The sequence below is a fragment of the Canis lupus genome, chromosome 1 (assembly GCF_011100685.1).
Source record: "Canis lupus familiaris isolate Mischka breed German Shepherd chromosome 1, alternate assembly UU_Cfam_GSD_1.0, whole genome shotgun sequence".
Lineage (NCBI taxonomy): Eukaryota > Metazoa > Chordata > Mammalia > Carnivora > Canidae > Canis > Canis lupus.
In genome coordinates, this window is record NC_049222.1 from 104,532,710 (window position 1) to 104,550,513 (window position 17,804).

The following is a 17,804-nucleotide window of genomic DNA, read 5'->3' on the forward strand; positions in this document are numbered from 1 at the left end:
ATCTTTTTTGCTCTGCTTTATCTGAGTCTGAACCTTGGGAAAGTGTAAATACCAGTTTAGGCCACCCAGCAGGTGGAGCTGCTAGGAACTCTGTTCTTTGAGTTGTTATAACAAGGGAGGCGCAGGGACTGGCAATGGAGCTTGGTGAGCAATTTTGTGGTCTAAGAGGTCTGGTTTTTTTTCTTTTTCTTTTTCTTTTTTTTTTTTAAGATTTATTTTATTTATTCATGATAGAGAGAGAGAGAGAGAGAGAGAGAGGCAGAGGCATAGGCAGAGACACAGGAAGAGGGAGAAGCAGGCTCCATGCAGGGAGCACAACGTGGGACTTGATCCCAGGACTCCAGGATCGTGCCCTGGGCCAAAGGCAGGCACCAAACCGCTGAGCCACCCAAGGATCCCCTGTTTTTTCTCTTTAAATGTTTTATTTATTTATTCATGAAAGACCCGGAGAGAGACAGGCAAAAACCTAGGCAGACAGAGAATCAGGCTCCTCTCAGGGAGTCTGACGCAGGACTCAATCCCAGGACCCCGGATCATGCCCTGAGCTGAAGGCAGATGCTCAGTTGCTGAGCCACCCAGGCATCCCATCTTTAAAAATATATAAATATATTTTACATATTATATATTATATATTAAGCCTGAAGCAAGGCTTAATCTCACAACCCTGAGATCATGACCTGAGAGAAATCAAGAGCTGGTGTCCTGACCAAATCCATCTTTAAAGAAAAATTGGATTTGATTCTTACCCTTATGAAGGGATTCATCTGCCTCCTGTGTATAAACCTGAAATTTCTTTTTTTAAGAATTTATTTATTTACTCATGAGGGACACAGGGAGAGAGGCAGAGACATAGGCAGAGGGAGAAGCTGGCTCCATGCAGGAAGCCCGATGAGGGACTGGATCCCGGGACTCTGGGATCACGATGCCCTGAGCCAAAAGCAGACACTCAACCACTGAGCCACCCAGGCGCCCCTAAACCTGAATTTTGTTCAGATCCACTGGACAGGGAAAACAGTTATAATTGATTGTTGACATCTTCTAGTGAATTTTCTAGCATCTTGCCAAAAGTTAGGGGTCTATGTATTTGGATTCTGCTCACAATGTTCCCATTGGGCTAGTTCCATCTAATGATTGGCCTGACCTTACTGCAAGCATGTGGACCAATTGATATACATCTGAAAAACCAGCTTTGGAACTTTGAATAAATATGTTAAATTCTTTAGCAAAACCATGGAGTTCTTCAGTCAGTTTAGGGAACTCTTTGACTATTGCTCAAAGTTCCGCCCTATTCCAGGGAAAATAAGATTTTTTGTGGAGTGCCTGGGTGGCTTAGTTGGTTAAGCATCTGCCTTCAGCTCAGGTCTTGATCCTGGAGTCCCAGAATCAAGCCCCACACCAGGCTCCCTGCTCATCAGAGAGGCTCCCTGCCTCTCCCTCTCCTACTCCCCCTGCTTGTTTTCTCTGTCAAATAAATAAAAAAATTTTAAAAGATTTTACTTATTTATTCATGAGAAACAGAGAGAGAGAGAGGTAGAGACACTGGCAGAGGGAGAAGCAGGCTCCATGCCGGGAGCCCGACGTGGGACTGGACCCTGGATCCCCAGGATCAGGCCCTGGGCCGAAGGTGGCGCTAAACCACTGAGCCACCTGGGCTGCCCTAAATAAAATCTTTTTAAAAAGAAAGAAAAAAAGAGAAGAAAGAAACTTTGTATCCACTTAGATCTTCAGAAGATTTAACATTAATGAAGCAGATTTTAGTACGTTCAGGAGAGGAGGTAGCAGAGGGGACCTCAGAGGAAAAGGAAAGTGCAACAAAGGATAGACTGAGAGCAGAGATGAGAAAGGGAGAGATAGAGGACAGATTACACTGGAGGTGGGCCCTGACTGCAGGGTGGCCTTCCTAGCAACTGTGACAAAGAAGGTCAGGTAGGGGAAGAAGAGGCCTCAGAAACCCTTTTTTTGTGTTTGTAATTGCTTGCCTTACTGACTTGAAAAATTATATGTTGGCATGAGGCAATATGATGTTCCTGGTAGGGCTTGGAACCTTCAAAATACCAATTATATCAGGAATGCCATTCAGTTTTGTCAATTTTAGAATGATGATTTTAGCCAATTTTCCTTGGCTCATCTTTGATAAAAGTAACTTTGGAAAGATCAAAAAATCTAGTTATGGCCATTGAAGTTCTCGATGATTTCTAGTTAAGGCAGTCCATTCATTTATAAAGGACCTTGTGGAGGGAAAGCATCTTTTATACATAAGGAAGGTGTCTCTTCCTTTGACTGGAATAGCATAGTATCCTGGAGCAAGATGAAGTCCATGTAAGATCAAGTCTATCTCTTCCTATTGAGTGTGCAACTGACTACCGGTGGTGAGACAAGAGAGCTCCTTGCTGACTCCATTTTAGTGAGGTATTCCATTACTCATTTTCACAGTTGGAAGGGAAAATTTGCTTTGTTCAGGAGGTTGGCAGATGGAGAACATGGTGGATTTATGTCCAAAGACACAAATCAAAGTCACATACCAAGCTGGATGTTTTTAAGGGGAAGGCACACAGGAGTAGTGAGCATTGACAGGCAGGGGAAGCAGTGCTACAGTGCTTAATCATTCTTGATATGATCTCAAGGAGGCTTGCTGGCATCAGAGAGGCCTTTTTCTAGTAGAGTCAAGCTTGATCTTCTAGAAACATCAGGTTCCTTGTTTTCCCCCACATGAGAGGTCTGTTGAAATCTCAAGAAGCTACAATTACTCAAGCCTTAAGCTAGAGAGCATAGGTCAGTGAGTTAGACCCATGTAGCCAAGAGTGCTTGGAGTAGTTATAGTCTAAGAAAGTCTGTATTTGGAAAATAACATGATACATCATTAATGCAGTATTTATGGAGCTTTTACTCTGTGTACACACGTGGTGCTTTACTGGGACCCCAGGAACATGTGAGTGAGTTAATCCTTATAATACTTTAAGGATCGGTATTAGGTGTCCCCTATTTCCCCTGAGAATGTAGATGCTGGGCCCTGCCTTTTTGTTTCTTTTTCTTCCTTAACATTATGTGTATAAAATAGGAGCTAGGTATAGATTGGAGGAATATACAAAACCAAACTGGAACATAAGAGGAAGTTCTCTTCAAATTCAAACCGTTTGTATGGAGACTTCACACAGATATGAAAGTTTCAAAGACTGACAAGGTATATATGTCTTTGAGGAGAAAAGCAGATAAAGAAAGGGAAGAAGAAGGTACAAGTCTGGGAACTCCCAAGGATGAGGTAAAAAATCACAGGAAGAAGAAAAAGAGTAAATATTTAGTAAACTATTAATCTCTGGGCCACTCAAAAACAATAGAACATAGAGAACTTGGCTCAAACAGGTCTTATTAGGTTTCTTCTGTTTCTCATACCTAGTGTATATCATAATGTAGTTACATGTGATAATAGCTCTCATCCTGGGGCAGCTTCTCTCTCTAAATTCTCTTCAGTCAGTGAAGGGGGTGGAAAAGACTTTTCCTAAATCTACTGGATTTTATGTGCTTTTTAACTCAAAATAATCTTTCTGCCAATGTGACTCATCATGGGGCAGCTTGTGCTTGGCCCATAAAATTTGTAAAATATTTTGTTGAATTAAATAAGACACACATGGAAAATAACATACTGCATGAAATCACATGGAATCTAAAAAAAAAAAAAAAAAAAGTGATATCATCAACATTAAGATTAGATTTGTTGCCAGGAACTGCCAGTGAAGGAAATGTTGAGACGTTTTTCAAATGGTAATGTGGAAGTTAGTAGTGGGAACCCTCACTAAAATGGAGTCAGGAGATTTCAGCAGGGGGAGCTCTCAAGCCCTATGACTCAGGGTAGTATGGCAGATCCAATGGGAAGGGAAGGTCTTGCCCGCCCTTACCTTGGAAATATACTATACAATTCCAGCCAGAGGAAGAGATGCTTTTCTTATCCCTCCCAGGCAATAGCTCAACCACTGAAAAATTGCCATCCTTCAAACTACCATTTTACTCCAAAAGAACTTTTAGTATATAACAGAGTTCTCAACTTCCCCCTTCTCTCTTCAAAACAGCATGCCTCTTTGTTTCCTAGGCTCACCTATGGTTTTGCCATAGCCTGTATGTCCCTAATTTGATACTCTGTTATTCCTGAGTAAACCCATTTTTTGGTGGAAAAAATAACTAGCAGTTTTTATTTACTTATTTTTTTTTAAGAATTTATTTATTTATTCATGAGAGACACAGAGAGAGAGAGGCAGAGACACAGGCAGAGGGAGAAACAGGCCCCAGGCAGGGAGCCTGACATGGGACTCCATCCAGGGTCTTCAGAATCACACCCTGGACTGAAGGCGGCACTAAACTGCTGAGCCACCGGGGCTGCCCTATTTACTTATTTTTTATTTATTCTTTTATTTATTTACTTATTTTTAGAGACTGAGAGAGAGAGCAAGAGTGAGTACAAGTGGGGTGTGGAGACGCAGCGGGGGTGGGGGGATAGAGAGAATCTCATGCAGGCTTCATACTTACTGAGGAGCCATTGGAGGACTCGATCTCATGATCCTGAGATCATAATGTGAGCTGAAATTGAGTTAGACGACCACTGTCTGAGACACTCAGGCACTCCAAACAGTTTTTATTTTTTTATTTTTATTTTTTTTAGCAGTTTTTATTTTTTAGGTTAAATATAACATACTTGGGGCACCTGGGTGGCTCATTTGGTCATGCAGTTGGCTCTTGATTTCGGCCTAGGTCAAGATCTCAGGGTCCTGGGATTGAGCCCCATGTTGGGGTCCACGTGCAGTGGAGAGTCTGCTTGGATATTCTTTCTCTTCCTCTCCTCCTTTCCTTGTTTGCTCTCTTTCTCTCTGTCTTGAAATAAGTAAATAAGTAAGTAAGTAAGTAAATAAATAAATAAATCTTTAAAAAAATCCATAAATGTCACTATGGTCACTTAAGATGAATGAATACTGGGGTTCTGTTGCATAGCACACTGACTATAGTGATGTATTTAACACTTGAAAGGTAAGAATGTGTCTAGAAAATTGTCACCACAAGAAAAAGTCTTAAATACATGGAGTGCTGGAAATGCTCATGAGTTTGATTGTGGTAAACATTTTGTAGGTAGATAAGGTTAAGGATCCACAGAAAAAGGGAGAAAAGACAAGGATTTCTTTACACAAGAGAAGCCACGATAGGCCTCCAGGTATTTTGTGATCTATGCCAGCACTACTTACCCATACACCTCTTTGATGAATGTCCTGGAATATGTCAAAACTGCAGAAAGACATCAGTAGTTAATGATTTTAAAGCAGCAAAGAATGTAAATACAAACAGCCACCATCAATCCAGGAGATAAGTCTAGCCATATCAGAGACAATAAATCCATGGTAAAACTCCCATTGCTGTTTCCAAAGTAAAGATTTTTGTCCCTTTAAGATTTTATTTACTTATTCATGAGAGACAGAGAGAGGCAGAGACACAGAAGCAGCCTCCCCACCGGGAGCCAGATGCAGGACTTCATCCCAGAACCCGGGGATCATGCCTTGAGCCCAAGGCAGAACTCAACCGCTGAGCCACCCAGGCGTCCCCAAAGTAAAGATTTTCTTAACAGAGATTCTCTAGTGGATGTTGTGGGAATTAAACCCCTTTGAATGCCCAAATAACAGAATAAAGGAACCAGAGAACTGATGATGCCCACCCTTGCTGGTCCTTTGACTTAAATCACCTGGGACCTGGATATTGTGAATTTAGGATGGCTTTTGATGGATTTCATTCTGCAATGTCCTTTCCCCTGCCCCTTGATGAATATATGCATGTGCTCTTGATTTAAAACTCACCCAATTTTGTTGATTGGGGAGCTACTTTTTTGGAAATGTCCTCCATATTCTCTTTACTTCCTGCAAGTAAAACCTGTCCTTTTCCTATTTTTGTCTTGGCCGTGTTTTTTTTTTTTTTTTGGCTCAACACCCACCATGAGGTGAGACCAGTGTGAGGATATAATTCTCCATGTTTGTGGATATTTATTGTTATAACTTCCAGCAACAAAAACAAGTGGATGTTCAAAAAATGGAAAACAAGGTCCTGAATGTGTACACAAAAGAAGTACTGACTTTAATGAGAAAGACAGATATTTAGGCACTCAAACGTATATTTCTCTGCTCCCATGAAACCTTTGGGTTTCAGCAAAGTGAGCACCAACTATTGCAACTGAGAATAGGCAGCCAAAGAAAATTTTGATCTCCTTCCACCTGTTCAGTGAGGGGAGGTCCCAGAGTGGGGCCAGCCTGGACAATCTTCAGAAGAGGGTGAATCTGGGTGGGTCTGTGAAGGGTGAGGGTTCTTGGCTTCTGCTCTCCCTGCTTCTGGTGGATTGCCAGTTCTGTCTTCCCGAGTTTGTGTAGAGGACAATGGCAGGCTGCCCTAATATGTGCCCCTTGGCATATTGGTTTTTTGATATAAAACCTATTTAGGAAACAGCCAATGCAAAAAGACACTCCGACCCTGAGAAATTAGAAAACCAGTCTCCCATGTTATAGATACCCTTTCTGTACGAAGAGATAAAGAGGTATTCTTATCTGCATGGATAGGGAATTAGGAGCTGAAACATTGCATGAATAAACTGGTTACTTTTCACTACTTTATTACCACTATCTAACTTCCACTCCGAATTCTCTACTAATTGAAGGCCCAAACGGGAGTTTTTCTGACACTCAAATTCTCACAGATATATTATTTCTTTTTTCTAAAAATCATAAATATTATCAACATTAGTAATTTTTATGGGTCTCACTTTCATTATTGAGCCTTTGGATGTATGTAACCAGACTTTGGAATTTTTTTCACCTGTAATCTGTCTCTGTCAATTTGATACTTAGACTAGGTAAAATAATTCTGAATGGTAAAGGAATACTGTTCCTCCTCAATAATTTATCTCTAGCGACAACTGGGTGGCTCAGTGGTGGAGCGTCTGCCTTCAGCTCAGGGCGAGATCCCAGGATCCTGGGATCAGGTCCCACATCAGGCTTCCTGCGAGGAGCCTGCTTCTCCCTCTGCCTATGTCTCTGCCTCTCTCTCTCTCTCTCTCTGTGTCTCTCATGAATAAATAAATAATTCTTTTAAAAAGATAATAATAATTTTTCTCAGGACTACTCGGGGTCTCAGCAGTTAAGCGTCTGCCTTCTGCTCAAGGCATGATCTTGGAGTCCCAGGATCCGTCCCACATCAGGCTCCTGCATGGAGCCTTCTTCTCCCTCTGCCTATGTCTCTGACTCTCTCTCTCTCTCTCTGTGTCTCTCATGAATAACTAAATAAAATCTTTAAAATAATAACAATAATTTTTCTCTAAAATCTTAACGTATGTACAGGATTGAAAATGTATACATTCCTACCTCAAAGACGCATTCTATTTGCATACATAATGAAGTTCTTGTGCTTCCAGGTTAAGCATATTCTCACATTGAGGGATTTTCATGACATCTTATTACAGTGCCAATGGCGATGGCCATTGTGTCAGATGCTGTGACACAGTGCAGGTAAAAATGGCCATTTTTAAAGATATTCTTGAGTATCCACTTTTGCTGTACACATGGTGTTGCTTACAGAGCCATCTGAGAGAGCTCTGGTCAATCCCTGAGCTCTGGAGAAGGGTCTGTGCAGTACCCCGAATGAATGAAAATGAAATAACTTTAAGTCAAAACCCCTAGAGGGGCACCTTGGTGGCTCAGTGGTTGAGTGACAGCCTTTGGCTTAGGTCGAGATCCCCTGGTCCTGGGATCCAGTCTCACATTGAGCTCTCCGCAGGGAGCCTGCTTCTCCCTCTGCCTGTGTCTCTGCCTCTCTCTCTGTGTCTGTAATGAATAAATAAATAAAATCTTAAAAAAAAAAGTCCCTATGTCCTCTCATATTTCTTCTTATTCCTTAGTAATGAAACAGGATTTGATGCCTACTGGTGGGGCAACCATTTTGGGGCCATGAGAGATGAAAGATGAGCACAAGGCTGTTAATGGATAATAGAAGTACAAAAAAGGGGAAATGGAGCTACTCCATATATGATGTCTCAGTCATTTTATCAGACATGGGCTTCCTACATATACATTGTGTATATAACAGAAAATATACATCTTCTTTTTAGAAGTATTTGTCATTCTTGGTATAGCTGAACACAGACTCACAGGTACAAAATGAAATGGATTCTTTTTTTTCTTTTTTAAAGATTTTATTTATTTATTCATGAGAATCAGAGAAAGAGGCAGAGACAAGGCAGAGAGAGAAGCAGTCTCCATGCAAGTAGCCTGACACGGGACTCGATCCGGGGTCTCCAGGATCACGCCCTGGGCCAAAGGCGGCGCTAAACCGCCGAGCCACCCAGGCTGACCCGAAATAGATTATTATATTTCAATTGTAATAATGTTAAATGTGAATAACCTGTTATCCAACTTCTTTGCACTGGATTTCACAAGTAATAGAAATCCGAGTTCCACTCCAGACAGGATGGGTAAAGGAGCAGCAAGGGCTGTGAAGGACCACGGAGATTATGGCCAAAAACTGGGTAGATTGAGGCAGAGATGCTCACTACCTCTGACTGCTAACCTGTGTCCCCACTCACTGGCAACAAGCAGAGCCCAGCGGACGTGACTACCCTAATCATGGGCAAGATGGAATGAGGGAGTGATCAGCATTCCTGGAAGATCATCCATCTGTAGTGGATCAAACCGATGTTGGAGTTATACACCTGGGATACTAGTGGTTTGTGGAATCATAGCACATGCCTTGCTGATCCTGCCTATTAGAGTGTCCCCAAGGCTTCATCTCCAACATCTATCTAATCTGTGATATATCTTAAAGCATTGTCTATGATGCTTCCATCATCCACTACCCCTCACCATCCACTGCCAATAATTTAGACCTGAAGAAGATCAGTAATCTCTGTATCCAACAGAATCTTATTGCTTATCAGTAACACCAGGGAATTCAGTTAAATCGTGAAGAAAAGTAGGAATTCCTTGGTCCCAGGAACTCACCATATTTGCCAAGACCACATCTCCATTACTTTTATTCATCACATGACACCATTAGCATCCGACTTGGACTTTGGAGTGACTACGTGTTCCCTCCATATCCCTCCCTCCATTTCAGAAAGTGTTCTCCAGGTATATGTTTTGCTTTAAGATTTTCTGTATTTCTTTGACAGAGAGTGAGCACTAGCAGTGGGAGCAGGAGAGGGAGAAGCTAAGCAGGGAGCCTAAGTTGGGGCTTTGTCCCAGGACCCTGGGCTCATGACCTGAACCACAGACAGATGCTTAACTGACTGAGCAATCCAGGTCCCCCTCCACGTATGCGTTTAGTAGGTCTTATCTTGAGGCACCTCGGTGGCTACTTCCTTTGGCTCATATCATGATCCCAGGATCTTGGGATCCATCCCCCTGTCAGGCTGCCTGCTTCTCACTTTCCCTCTGCTGTTCCCTCTGCTTGTGCTTGCTCACGTGTACTCTATCTCCCTCACTCCCTCAAATAAATAAATAAAATATTTTTAAAAAGATAGTCTTGGGTGCCTGGGTGGCTTGGTTGGGTGTCTGCCTTTGTCTCAGGATCTTGGGATCCAGCTCTGCACTATGCTCCCTGCTCAGTGAGGAGCCTGCTTCTCCCTGTCCCTCTGCTATTCCCCGTGCTTGGACTCTCTCTCTCAAATAAATAAGATTATTTAAAAAAATATTTTATTTATGTTTCCCCCTTGGGAATGTAGGTCATCATGTTTCACCTATGTTCACACCCTTCTGGGTTTTAAATGTCTGAATTTATACTGTGGCCCATTGTCCCTGTATCCCTCTAATCTCAATTAAGAGGTCAGTGAGGACTGTACAAAACGTACAAAAAAATGTCTCAGATGCATTTGTAACTAGGAATGAAACTGAGATCAAGAAGAACTGGAGATGCTTAAAAAGTTAAGACAAGTAGAATTTGTCTTTCTGTATTCTGAGAGTCAGGTGTGTAACCCAGTAATAGGTATCCTCTCTCCACCTGCAGAATTCATGCAGTTCTTCTTCCTGTAATTTTTGTTTCTCATGCCTTTCCTCATGTTGGAATACTTTTCTCCACTTATGGGGTATCTGTTATACACCGAGTACTGCCACATGTAGATATTGAGTTCATTTCCACGTCAAAGGAAGCTGTCCATCATGACAGGGGGCTCAATCTTCTATTTGGATCTATGGGCAGAGAGTGTCTTTGAGTTCCTGGGTCAGTCCAGATGGAGCCACTGAGACAAAAACATATTTAGGTAATCTCTGTGGGGATCTTCTCTACAGGGTATACAAGAGGATGCATAGGTTGCCAGGGGAGATGGTTGTTCACAAGGGCAGTGGTTGAGGTGTCACGTCAGAAATTATATTAACTTGTGACTCTGCAGGGTGTTGTTTAGGGAATGCACTAGTGAGAAGGTATTGTGTCAGTTCATGTCCCCTGCAAACCAACTGACAAAATGGATAGCAGGCAGCACACCATCAGGAAGGAGTTTACCTAACCTGCCAACGGTCCCCGATATAATATGTTATATATCCATGTGGATGTCTCAGCAGTTAAAAGGAGAAGAAAATGATACAATAGATAAACTGTGGGAAATATAATCACACATTATTTGATACACTTAATGGTGTATTAAATGTATTTAATACACTTTTAATTTATTATTTTTTTTAATTTTTATTTATTTATTCATCATAGTCACAGACTGAGAGAGAGAGAGAGGCAGAGACACAGGCAGAGGGAGAAGCAGGCTCCATGCAGGGAGCCTGACGTGGGATTCGATCCCGGGTCTCCAGGATCGTGCCCTGGGCCAAAGGCAGGCACCAAACCACTGCGCCACCCAGGGATCCCTTAATACACTTTTAAATATATTCTCAGAGACCACTGAGAAAAGGGATTATTGGTGATATTACATCACCATTATCAAATGCATGGTAAATACCACCTGTTGTCCACATTCTTAAGGTAAGGTAGGTTAATGTTGGTGGCGGGATAATACATTATTCCTGTACACATCAGTATTAACACATTAAAAACCAATATGTTCTATCATTAAAACATATTATGGGGCAGCCCTGGTGGCGCAGCGGTTTGGCGCCACCTGCAGCCTGGGGTGTGATCCTGGAGACCCAGGATCGAGTCCTACATCGGGTTCCCTGCATGGAGCCTGCTTCTCCCTCTGCCTGTGTCTCTGCCTCTCTCTCTCTGTGTCTGTGAATAAATAAATAAAATCTTAAAAAAAAACATATTATGATCACGCATAGATAAAATTATGCATTTTCAATCCCTGTATGTTCCTTCTTGAAAATACAGATTACAAGCACTGAAGAAGCGTTCTTTTTTTAAAATTTTATTTATTTATTCATGAGACACAGAGAGAGAGAGGCAGAGACGTAGGCAGAGGGATAAGCGGGCTCCATGCAGGGACTTAATCCCAGGTCTCCAAGATCACGCCCTGGGCCAACGGCAAATGCTTAACTGCAGAGCCACCCAGGCCCTCAAGAAGCATTCTTGTTCTGATATATTGACCCCTTAGGAGTCATGATTTCTTTTTTTTTTTTTTTTTTTAACCATTTTCAACAGTTTTTTTTTTTTTTTTAATTTTTTTTTTTAAATTTTTATTTATTTATGATAGTCACACACACACAGAGAGAGAGAGAGAGAGAGAGAGGCAGAGACATAGGCAGAAGGAGAAGCAGGCTCCATGCACCAGGAGTCCGACGTGGGATTTGATCCCGGGTCTCCAGGATCGCGCCCTGGGCCAAAGGCAGGCGCCAAACCGCTGCGCCACCCAGGGATCCCAGGATTCATCATTTCAATACATAGGCTGAAGCAATAATTAAGAAATGTCAATATGTGGTCGTCGTATGCTTTTTATATATATATATATATATAGAAATGTGTATGTGTGTGTGTGTGTTTAAGGTTTTATTTATTTATTCATGAGAGACAGAGAGAGAGAGAGGCAGAGACACAGGCAGATGGAGAAGCAGGCTCAACGTAGGGAGCCTGACATGGGACTGGGTCTGGGGTCTCCAGGATCACGCCCTGGGTCAAAGGCGGCACTAAACCGCTGAGCCACCCAGGCTGCCTGGTCATATGCTTTTTTATGAGAGTGTTAGCTCTCCTCTGCTGATATCTGTGAATGTTTCTTCATTTCAACCACATCAGATAATATTCTTTACTTCTATATATTGCTATTATATAGATGCATCAGTATTTTAATGGATTGTCACGAGTTTGTGTTTGATTTTGACCCTTTAAGATTTTAATTCCAGGGGCACCTGGGTGGCTCAGTGGTTGAGCATCTACTTTTGGCTCAGGTCTTGATCTGCGGGTCCAAGGATTGAGTCCCACATGGGCTCCACATGGGGAGCCTGCTTCTCCCTCTGCCTATGTCTCTGCTTCTCTCTCTGTTTCTCATGAATAAATGAAATCTTTTTTTCAAAAAGATTTTAATTCTAGTTAGTTAAGATAAAGGATTATATTAGTTTCAGGTGTATAATACAGTGGTTAAAAAATTAATACATTACCTGGTGGTCATCACAAGACTTGCAGTCCTTTATTCACAAGACCTATTTAACCCTTCACCTCACCCACCTTCACTCTGGTGACTATTGGTTTGTTCTCTCATTAAGAATCTGTTTCTTGATTTCTCTCTTTCTCTCTACATTGTCACTTAGGAATTGATTAAATTCCTCATGGAGAGTGGAGTATGGTCATGCTAGGTGGTCTTCTCATTGCTCTTCTGAATTTTCATTATAATAATATTCTAATGTGTTCTCCTTTTTCTTTGTTCTCTCCTGTTGTTGAGATATATGCAAGCAGCTCCTGACTCCTTTACCCAGCCAAGCAATCATACTGACTCTCAAAATAAATTCACCCCCACCTCTGGACTTTACAACAGTGGCCTTGTGAAATAGTTATAGGTAGGGATAGAGAGGGCCCAATTTCATTGCATGGGTGGGGACACCTCTACAACAATATCACCTTGAAGAAGTTGCACAATGGAAGCCCTTCACCTTTCAACAACCCTAAACATTTAAGAACCAATAATTGGTCAGAGGTAAAATGATGAGGGATGAAACAGAAAAATGTTCACCTTTAGCCCAGAGAGCTGACCTATAGGCTGCAGAGTTTTGATACTGATCAAATACATACATACTGGTTGGCACATTCTTAAAGGGTCTCATGACTGCCTGTACATCTCACCCATAATATTGAACTGAGTGAAAAGGACCAGAGAAATTTTGCAAAAGTAGTTTTTCAAGTAGAAATTTGAAGAAACATTTATGATCTAATACATGTCCCCTCCTTGAACTCTAAGCATATAAGGACCAGCTTCATACAGCCAAAGTGCAACTCTTTCTACCTGAGCATCCTATCCCCCTGCTATTTGAATAAACTTAGTTGCACCTTAAACATCTCAAGAATCCTTTCCTGCTGGATGTGCTCAACAATCCCACAATAGTTTTTTTTTTTTTTTAAGTTTTTTTTATTTATTTATGATAGTCACAGAGAGAGAGAGGCAGAGACATAGGCAGAGGGAGAAGCAGGCTCCATGCACCGGGGAGCCCGATGTGGGATTCGATCCCGGGTCTCCAGGATCGCGCCCTGGGCCAAAGGCAGGCGCCAAACCGCTGCGCCACCCAGGGATTCCCCCACAATAGTTTTGATACTGAAAACTCCATTTTTGGCTTCCAGTGGCTCAAAAAGCCAATACTCAAGACATAAGTTTTGATTGGAAAGGAAGAAGAGCTTTACTCAGGAAGCCGGCCACTGGCAAAGAAGGTGGAGTCTTGTCCAGAAACCAACTCCAAGGATTCAGCCTGGCCCGAAGATTTTTAAAGGAATTTGAGGCCAGTCATCAGTAAAAGAGGAGCCCGATAATCTGTAACACTTCTTGATTGCCTGTAGACTCTGTGGTGCCAGCTACAGATGTTATGGACCTGCTTGGAGATTGTGTATGGGTGTCTCAGGGAGAGGTGATGCAAAAGGCTTCTGTCCCTATTCTTTCTAGGAAACAATGCATGTTCAATAGATATAGAAAGAGGTGTGGTTTATCAATTACACAGCCTAGAGGTTCATCCAGAATTTAAAAACTACTAAATTGGTTAGAGGGGCAGTTCTATGTAACTTCTATGTGAACAAGATCCTCTATAATTATTCTGTTGCAGCAAATGGAAGGATTTCCTTGTTTTGTGAGGTTGGTTATATACCAAGAATTAATTAGATGGGAGAAGTCTATCAGTAATAAAGCTAGTATCAGAGATTAATTTTTTTAAAGCTTTTATTTCTTTTTTTTTTTTTAAGATTTTATTTATTTATTCATGAGAGACAGAGAGAGAGAGGCAGAGCCACAGGCAGAGAGAGAAGCAGCCCTATGTGGGACTGGATCCCAGGTCTCCAGGATCACGCCTTGGGTCAAAGGCAGGTGCTCAACTACTGAGCCACCCAGGCGTCCCATTTATTTAGTTATATGACTGAGAGTGAGAGAGAATGTGCATGTGAACAAGCCTGGGGAGAGGTTCCATCCCAGGACCGTGGAATCATGACCTGACCTGAAGGCAGATGCATAACTGTGCCACCCCGGAGCCTCAGAGATTAACTTTTTATATGATAAAAAGTTACCTGTCTGGTGTGGCAACCTATTTCTTGACAAACATTTGCTCTTTCCTTTTTCCTGTGAATATGCTTCCCCATTTTTGAAATTCTTTTTTTTTTTTAATTTTTTTTTTTAAATTTATTTATGATAGTCACAGAGAGGGAGGTAGAGACATAGGCAGAGGGAGAAGCAGGCTCCATGCACCGGGAGCCCGATGTGGGATTCGATCCTGGGTCTCCAGGATCGCGCCCTGGGCCAAAGGCAGGCGCCAAACCGCTGCGCCACACAGGGATCCCCCATTTTTGAAATTCTAAATCCTTACACTCTTCTTCTTAAGAGACAGTGGCATGCATATATGTATTAATTGCCTTTTTTTTTTTTTTTAAGATTTTAGTTATTTATGCATGAGAGACACAGAGAGAGAGAGGCAGAGACACAGGCAGAGGGAGAAGCAGGCTCCATGCACGGAGCCCGATGTGGGGCTCAGTCTCGGGTCTCCAGGATCACACCCCGGGCTGCAGGCGGCACTAAACCGCCACCGCACCGGGGCTGCCCATTAATTGCCTGTCTTCAGCCTCATATGTTTGGGTTTCCCATAATTAGGAAATCTTTTGTCTTGTGAATCTGTCTGACATCTGTGTAATTATCAGACTGGCCAAAGAATTGAGAACAGATGAGGAAAATGTTTTCCTCTCCTGCACATTCATTCTGTTGTCACAAAGTGACATCTGTGCTTTAGGGCAAAAATATGACCTGAAGACAGTGTTGGAGATGAAGAACAGTAGCTTTATATAGCTTTGCCAGATGGAGGAGGATGCAGGAAAATAAGACCCCAGAAGTAGAAGCTCACTCTGTGACTGGGGCTGAGGGGTCTCGCAGGCATGTATAGGATCTGGCCTGTTGCAACAGGAATGGTGTCTGTGCTGCCAGCCTTGCTCACCAGGTTTTCAGAGTGGTACTGGATTCCTGAAAACAGAAAACAAAGGCTAAGAAGGGGGGAGAGGAAGTTTGGCGAAGAGAGGGAAAAGGATACTTGGTTTAAGCTATGAAGCCTTGCTGTTGTTTTAATGCAGCCATTTGATTTTTGTTTGACTTTATACTCTTAAGAGGTTTTAGTTTCAGTCACCAGGATAGCTGAAGTAAGCCATGTCACATTTTACATTGAGAAACCACTCAATAATATTTTCTAGAATTCCTAAAATAAAAAGAATAAAACCAAATTTTAGTGTAAATATGAGGAATTAGAATTCTCATATGTTGCTGATGAGAGAGTAAGAAGTAAAATCACTTTGGAAAACCATTTTTGCAGTTACTATGAAAATAAACATTTCTGGGGATCACTGGGTGGCGCAGTGGTTTAGCGCCTGCCTTTGGCCCAGGGCGCGATCCTGGAGACCCAGGATCGAATCCCACGTCGGGCTCCCGGTGCATGGAGCCTGCTTCTCCCTCTGCCTGTGTCTCTGCCTCTCTCTCTCACTGTGTGCCTATCATAAATAAATAAAAAAAAAAAAAAAAAAAAAGAAAATAAACATTTCTGGGCACCCCGGGTGGCTCAGTGGTTTAGCACCGCCTTCAGCCCAGGGCATGATCCTGGAGTCCCAGGATAGAGTCCCATGTCAGGCTCCCTTCATGGAGCCTGCTTCTCCCTCTGCCTGTGTCTCTGCCTCTCTCTCTCTCTCTCTCTCTCTCATTAATAAATAAATAAAATCTTTAAAAAAAAACACAACATTTCCTTACTGACGGGAGCAGGGGTGTGGGGAACATTTTGTCACCAAAAAATATATCTCTTTAAAGATTATTTTAGACCAGGTTTGGGTTTTCTTATGTTTTTGTGTGGGAGGTGGTGTTTTGGTTCATTTGTTTTGAGGGGGAGAGAGAGAAGGAAAGCAGGAGCCTGTGGGCAGGAGCCAGGAAGGGGGAAGAGGAGCAGAGGTGGAGCAACAGAATCTTAAGCAGGCTCCCTCCTCAGTGGACCCTGACCTCATGACACTGAGATCAGGACCTGAGCTGAAATCAAGAGTCACATGCTCAGCCTACTGAGCCGCCCAGGCGCCCCTCTGCTGTTATTTTAAAGAAACAGCAGACAAAGGAAAAGCTCTGAAACCCAGTTTGTTTACTTTTGTGAGAGACATTTTCATTTATATGGGAACGCTCCATTTGTAAGAGTATGTCCCTCTGTGTAGCAGAAAGAGGCAGAATGTGTAAAGTGCCGGAAATTCTGATCAGTGGAGAAGGCATGGATTTAAATCTGGATAACAATCGTAGCCTTAGTTACTCTCCTTTGCCAGATCACTTCTCTCACTTGCTTTCCAGTCGGATAATTATGTGGAGTTTCAAGAGCGATCCTTGCTGGTATCCTCCCTCTATGTTTCTGTCAATTGGTGTGGGTGGAACGGACAGTGTTGTTTTAAATAACGCTCTGGGTGATTCTAAGTGAGGTCAGGTTTAAGCATGAGGGCTTCCAAGTTATTTTATGAGAGTTGAGAGTAAGCTTTGGCCAAGGAGAGGTAACCGGTCTCCCCTACTGTGATTTCTGGAGGGTCAAGTCCGGGCAGCACACCCTTCGTAGGCGGTAGCTGAATTTGTTGTAGTCTGTTGGAGGGGAAGCCCCCTGAAAGGAGAGAATGAAAAGTCAGTGATTGATCTCCTCGTAGGAACTCAGTTTCTGAAAGGCCCCTGAGGCAAAGGATTAGGAAGTTTTGGGGCCTTTTCTGCGTTTCAAAGTCCTGCTTTCTGGCGAGCAGTTTAGAGGTGCAGAGGCTCTGTTGGTGGCTTTAAAGGCATTTTCTCCTGATGCAGCTGTGATTTCTCCATGAATCTCTTCTGAGAAAGAAATCTAGAGGACAAAGTGAAAGAAGAAGAAATGGCCAGTTCTCAGGTAAGCCTTGCATCTGAGGTCAGAGGCTTTCATGTTTTCCTCCTGGAATTCCATTAATTTAGAAATTGCAAATGTTGGTTCCTCTAGTTTTGATTTTTCTGCCTTATGTTTTCACCTGATGTTTAAAACCTTTTCAAAAATGACTTTAGAACCTTCTTCCCTATATCCCAGAGCTTCTCTGCCTTCTCTTCAACATGGCTTCCAACAGCGCATCACAGTTGTCCCTTTGAATTAAAGTCCTGCAAGTATTGAAAATATTCCCTTTGTGACAGATTCACAGGGCAAGTCTTTGAGTCCAACATTCCTAAT

The 17,804-nt window shown here is 42.4% G+C and overlaps 1 protein-coding gene across 6 annotated transcripts in view; it reads left to right on the forward strand.

The window, feature by feature from the left end:
* Nucleotides 1-17,804, forward strand: part of LOC119870917 (zinc finger protein 678-like) — a 129,150-nt gene that overhangs the window by 80,949 nt on the left and 30,397 nt on the right. For 2 of the 6 annotated variants that reach the window (XM_038527914.1, XM_038527915.1), the window contains exon 3: nucleotides 17,417-17,495. The exons of 2 other annotated variants lie outside the window; for them this stretch is intronic. In XM_038527914.1, coding sequence (XP_038383842.1) covers nucleotides 17,481-17,495 — 15 coding nt within the window. In that variant the 5' untranslated portion in view covers nucleotides 17,417-17,480. 2 more of the 6 variants (XM_038527917.1, XM_038527916.1) reach the window with 2 other exon arrangements.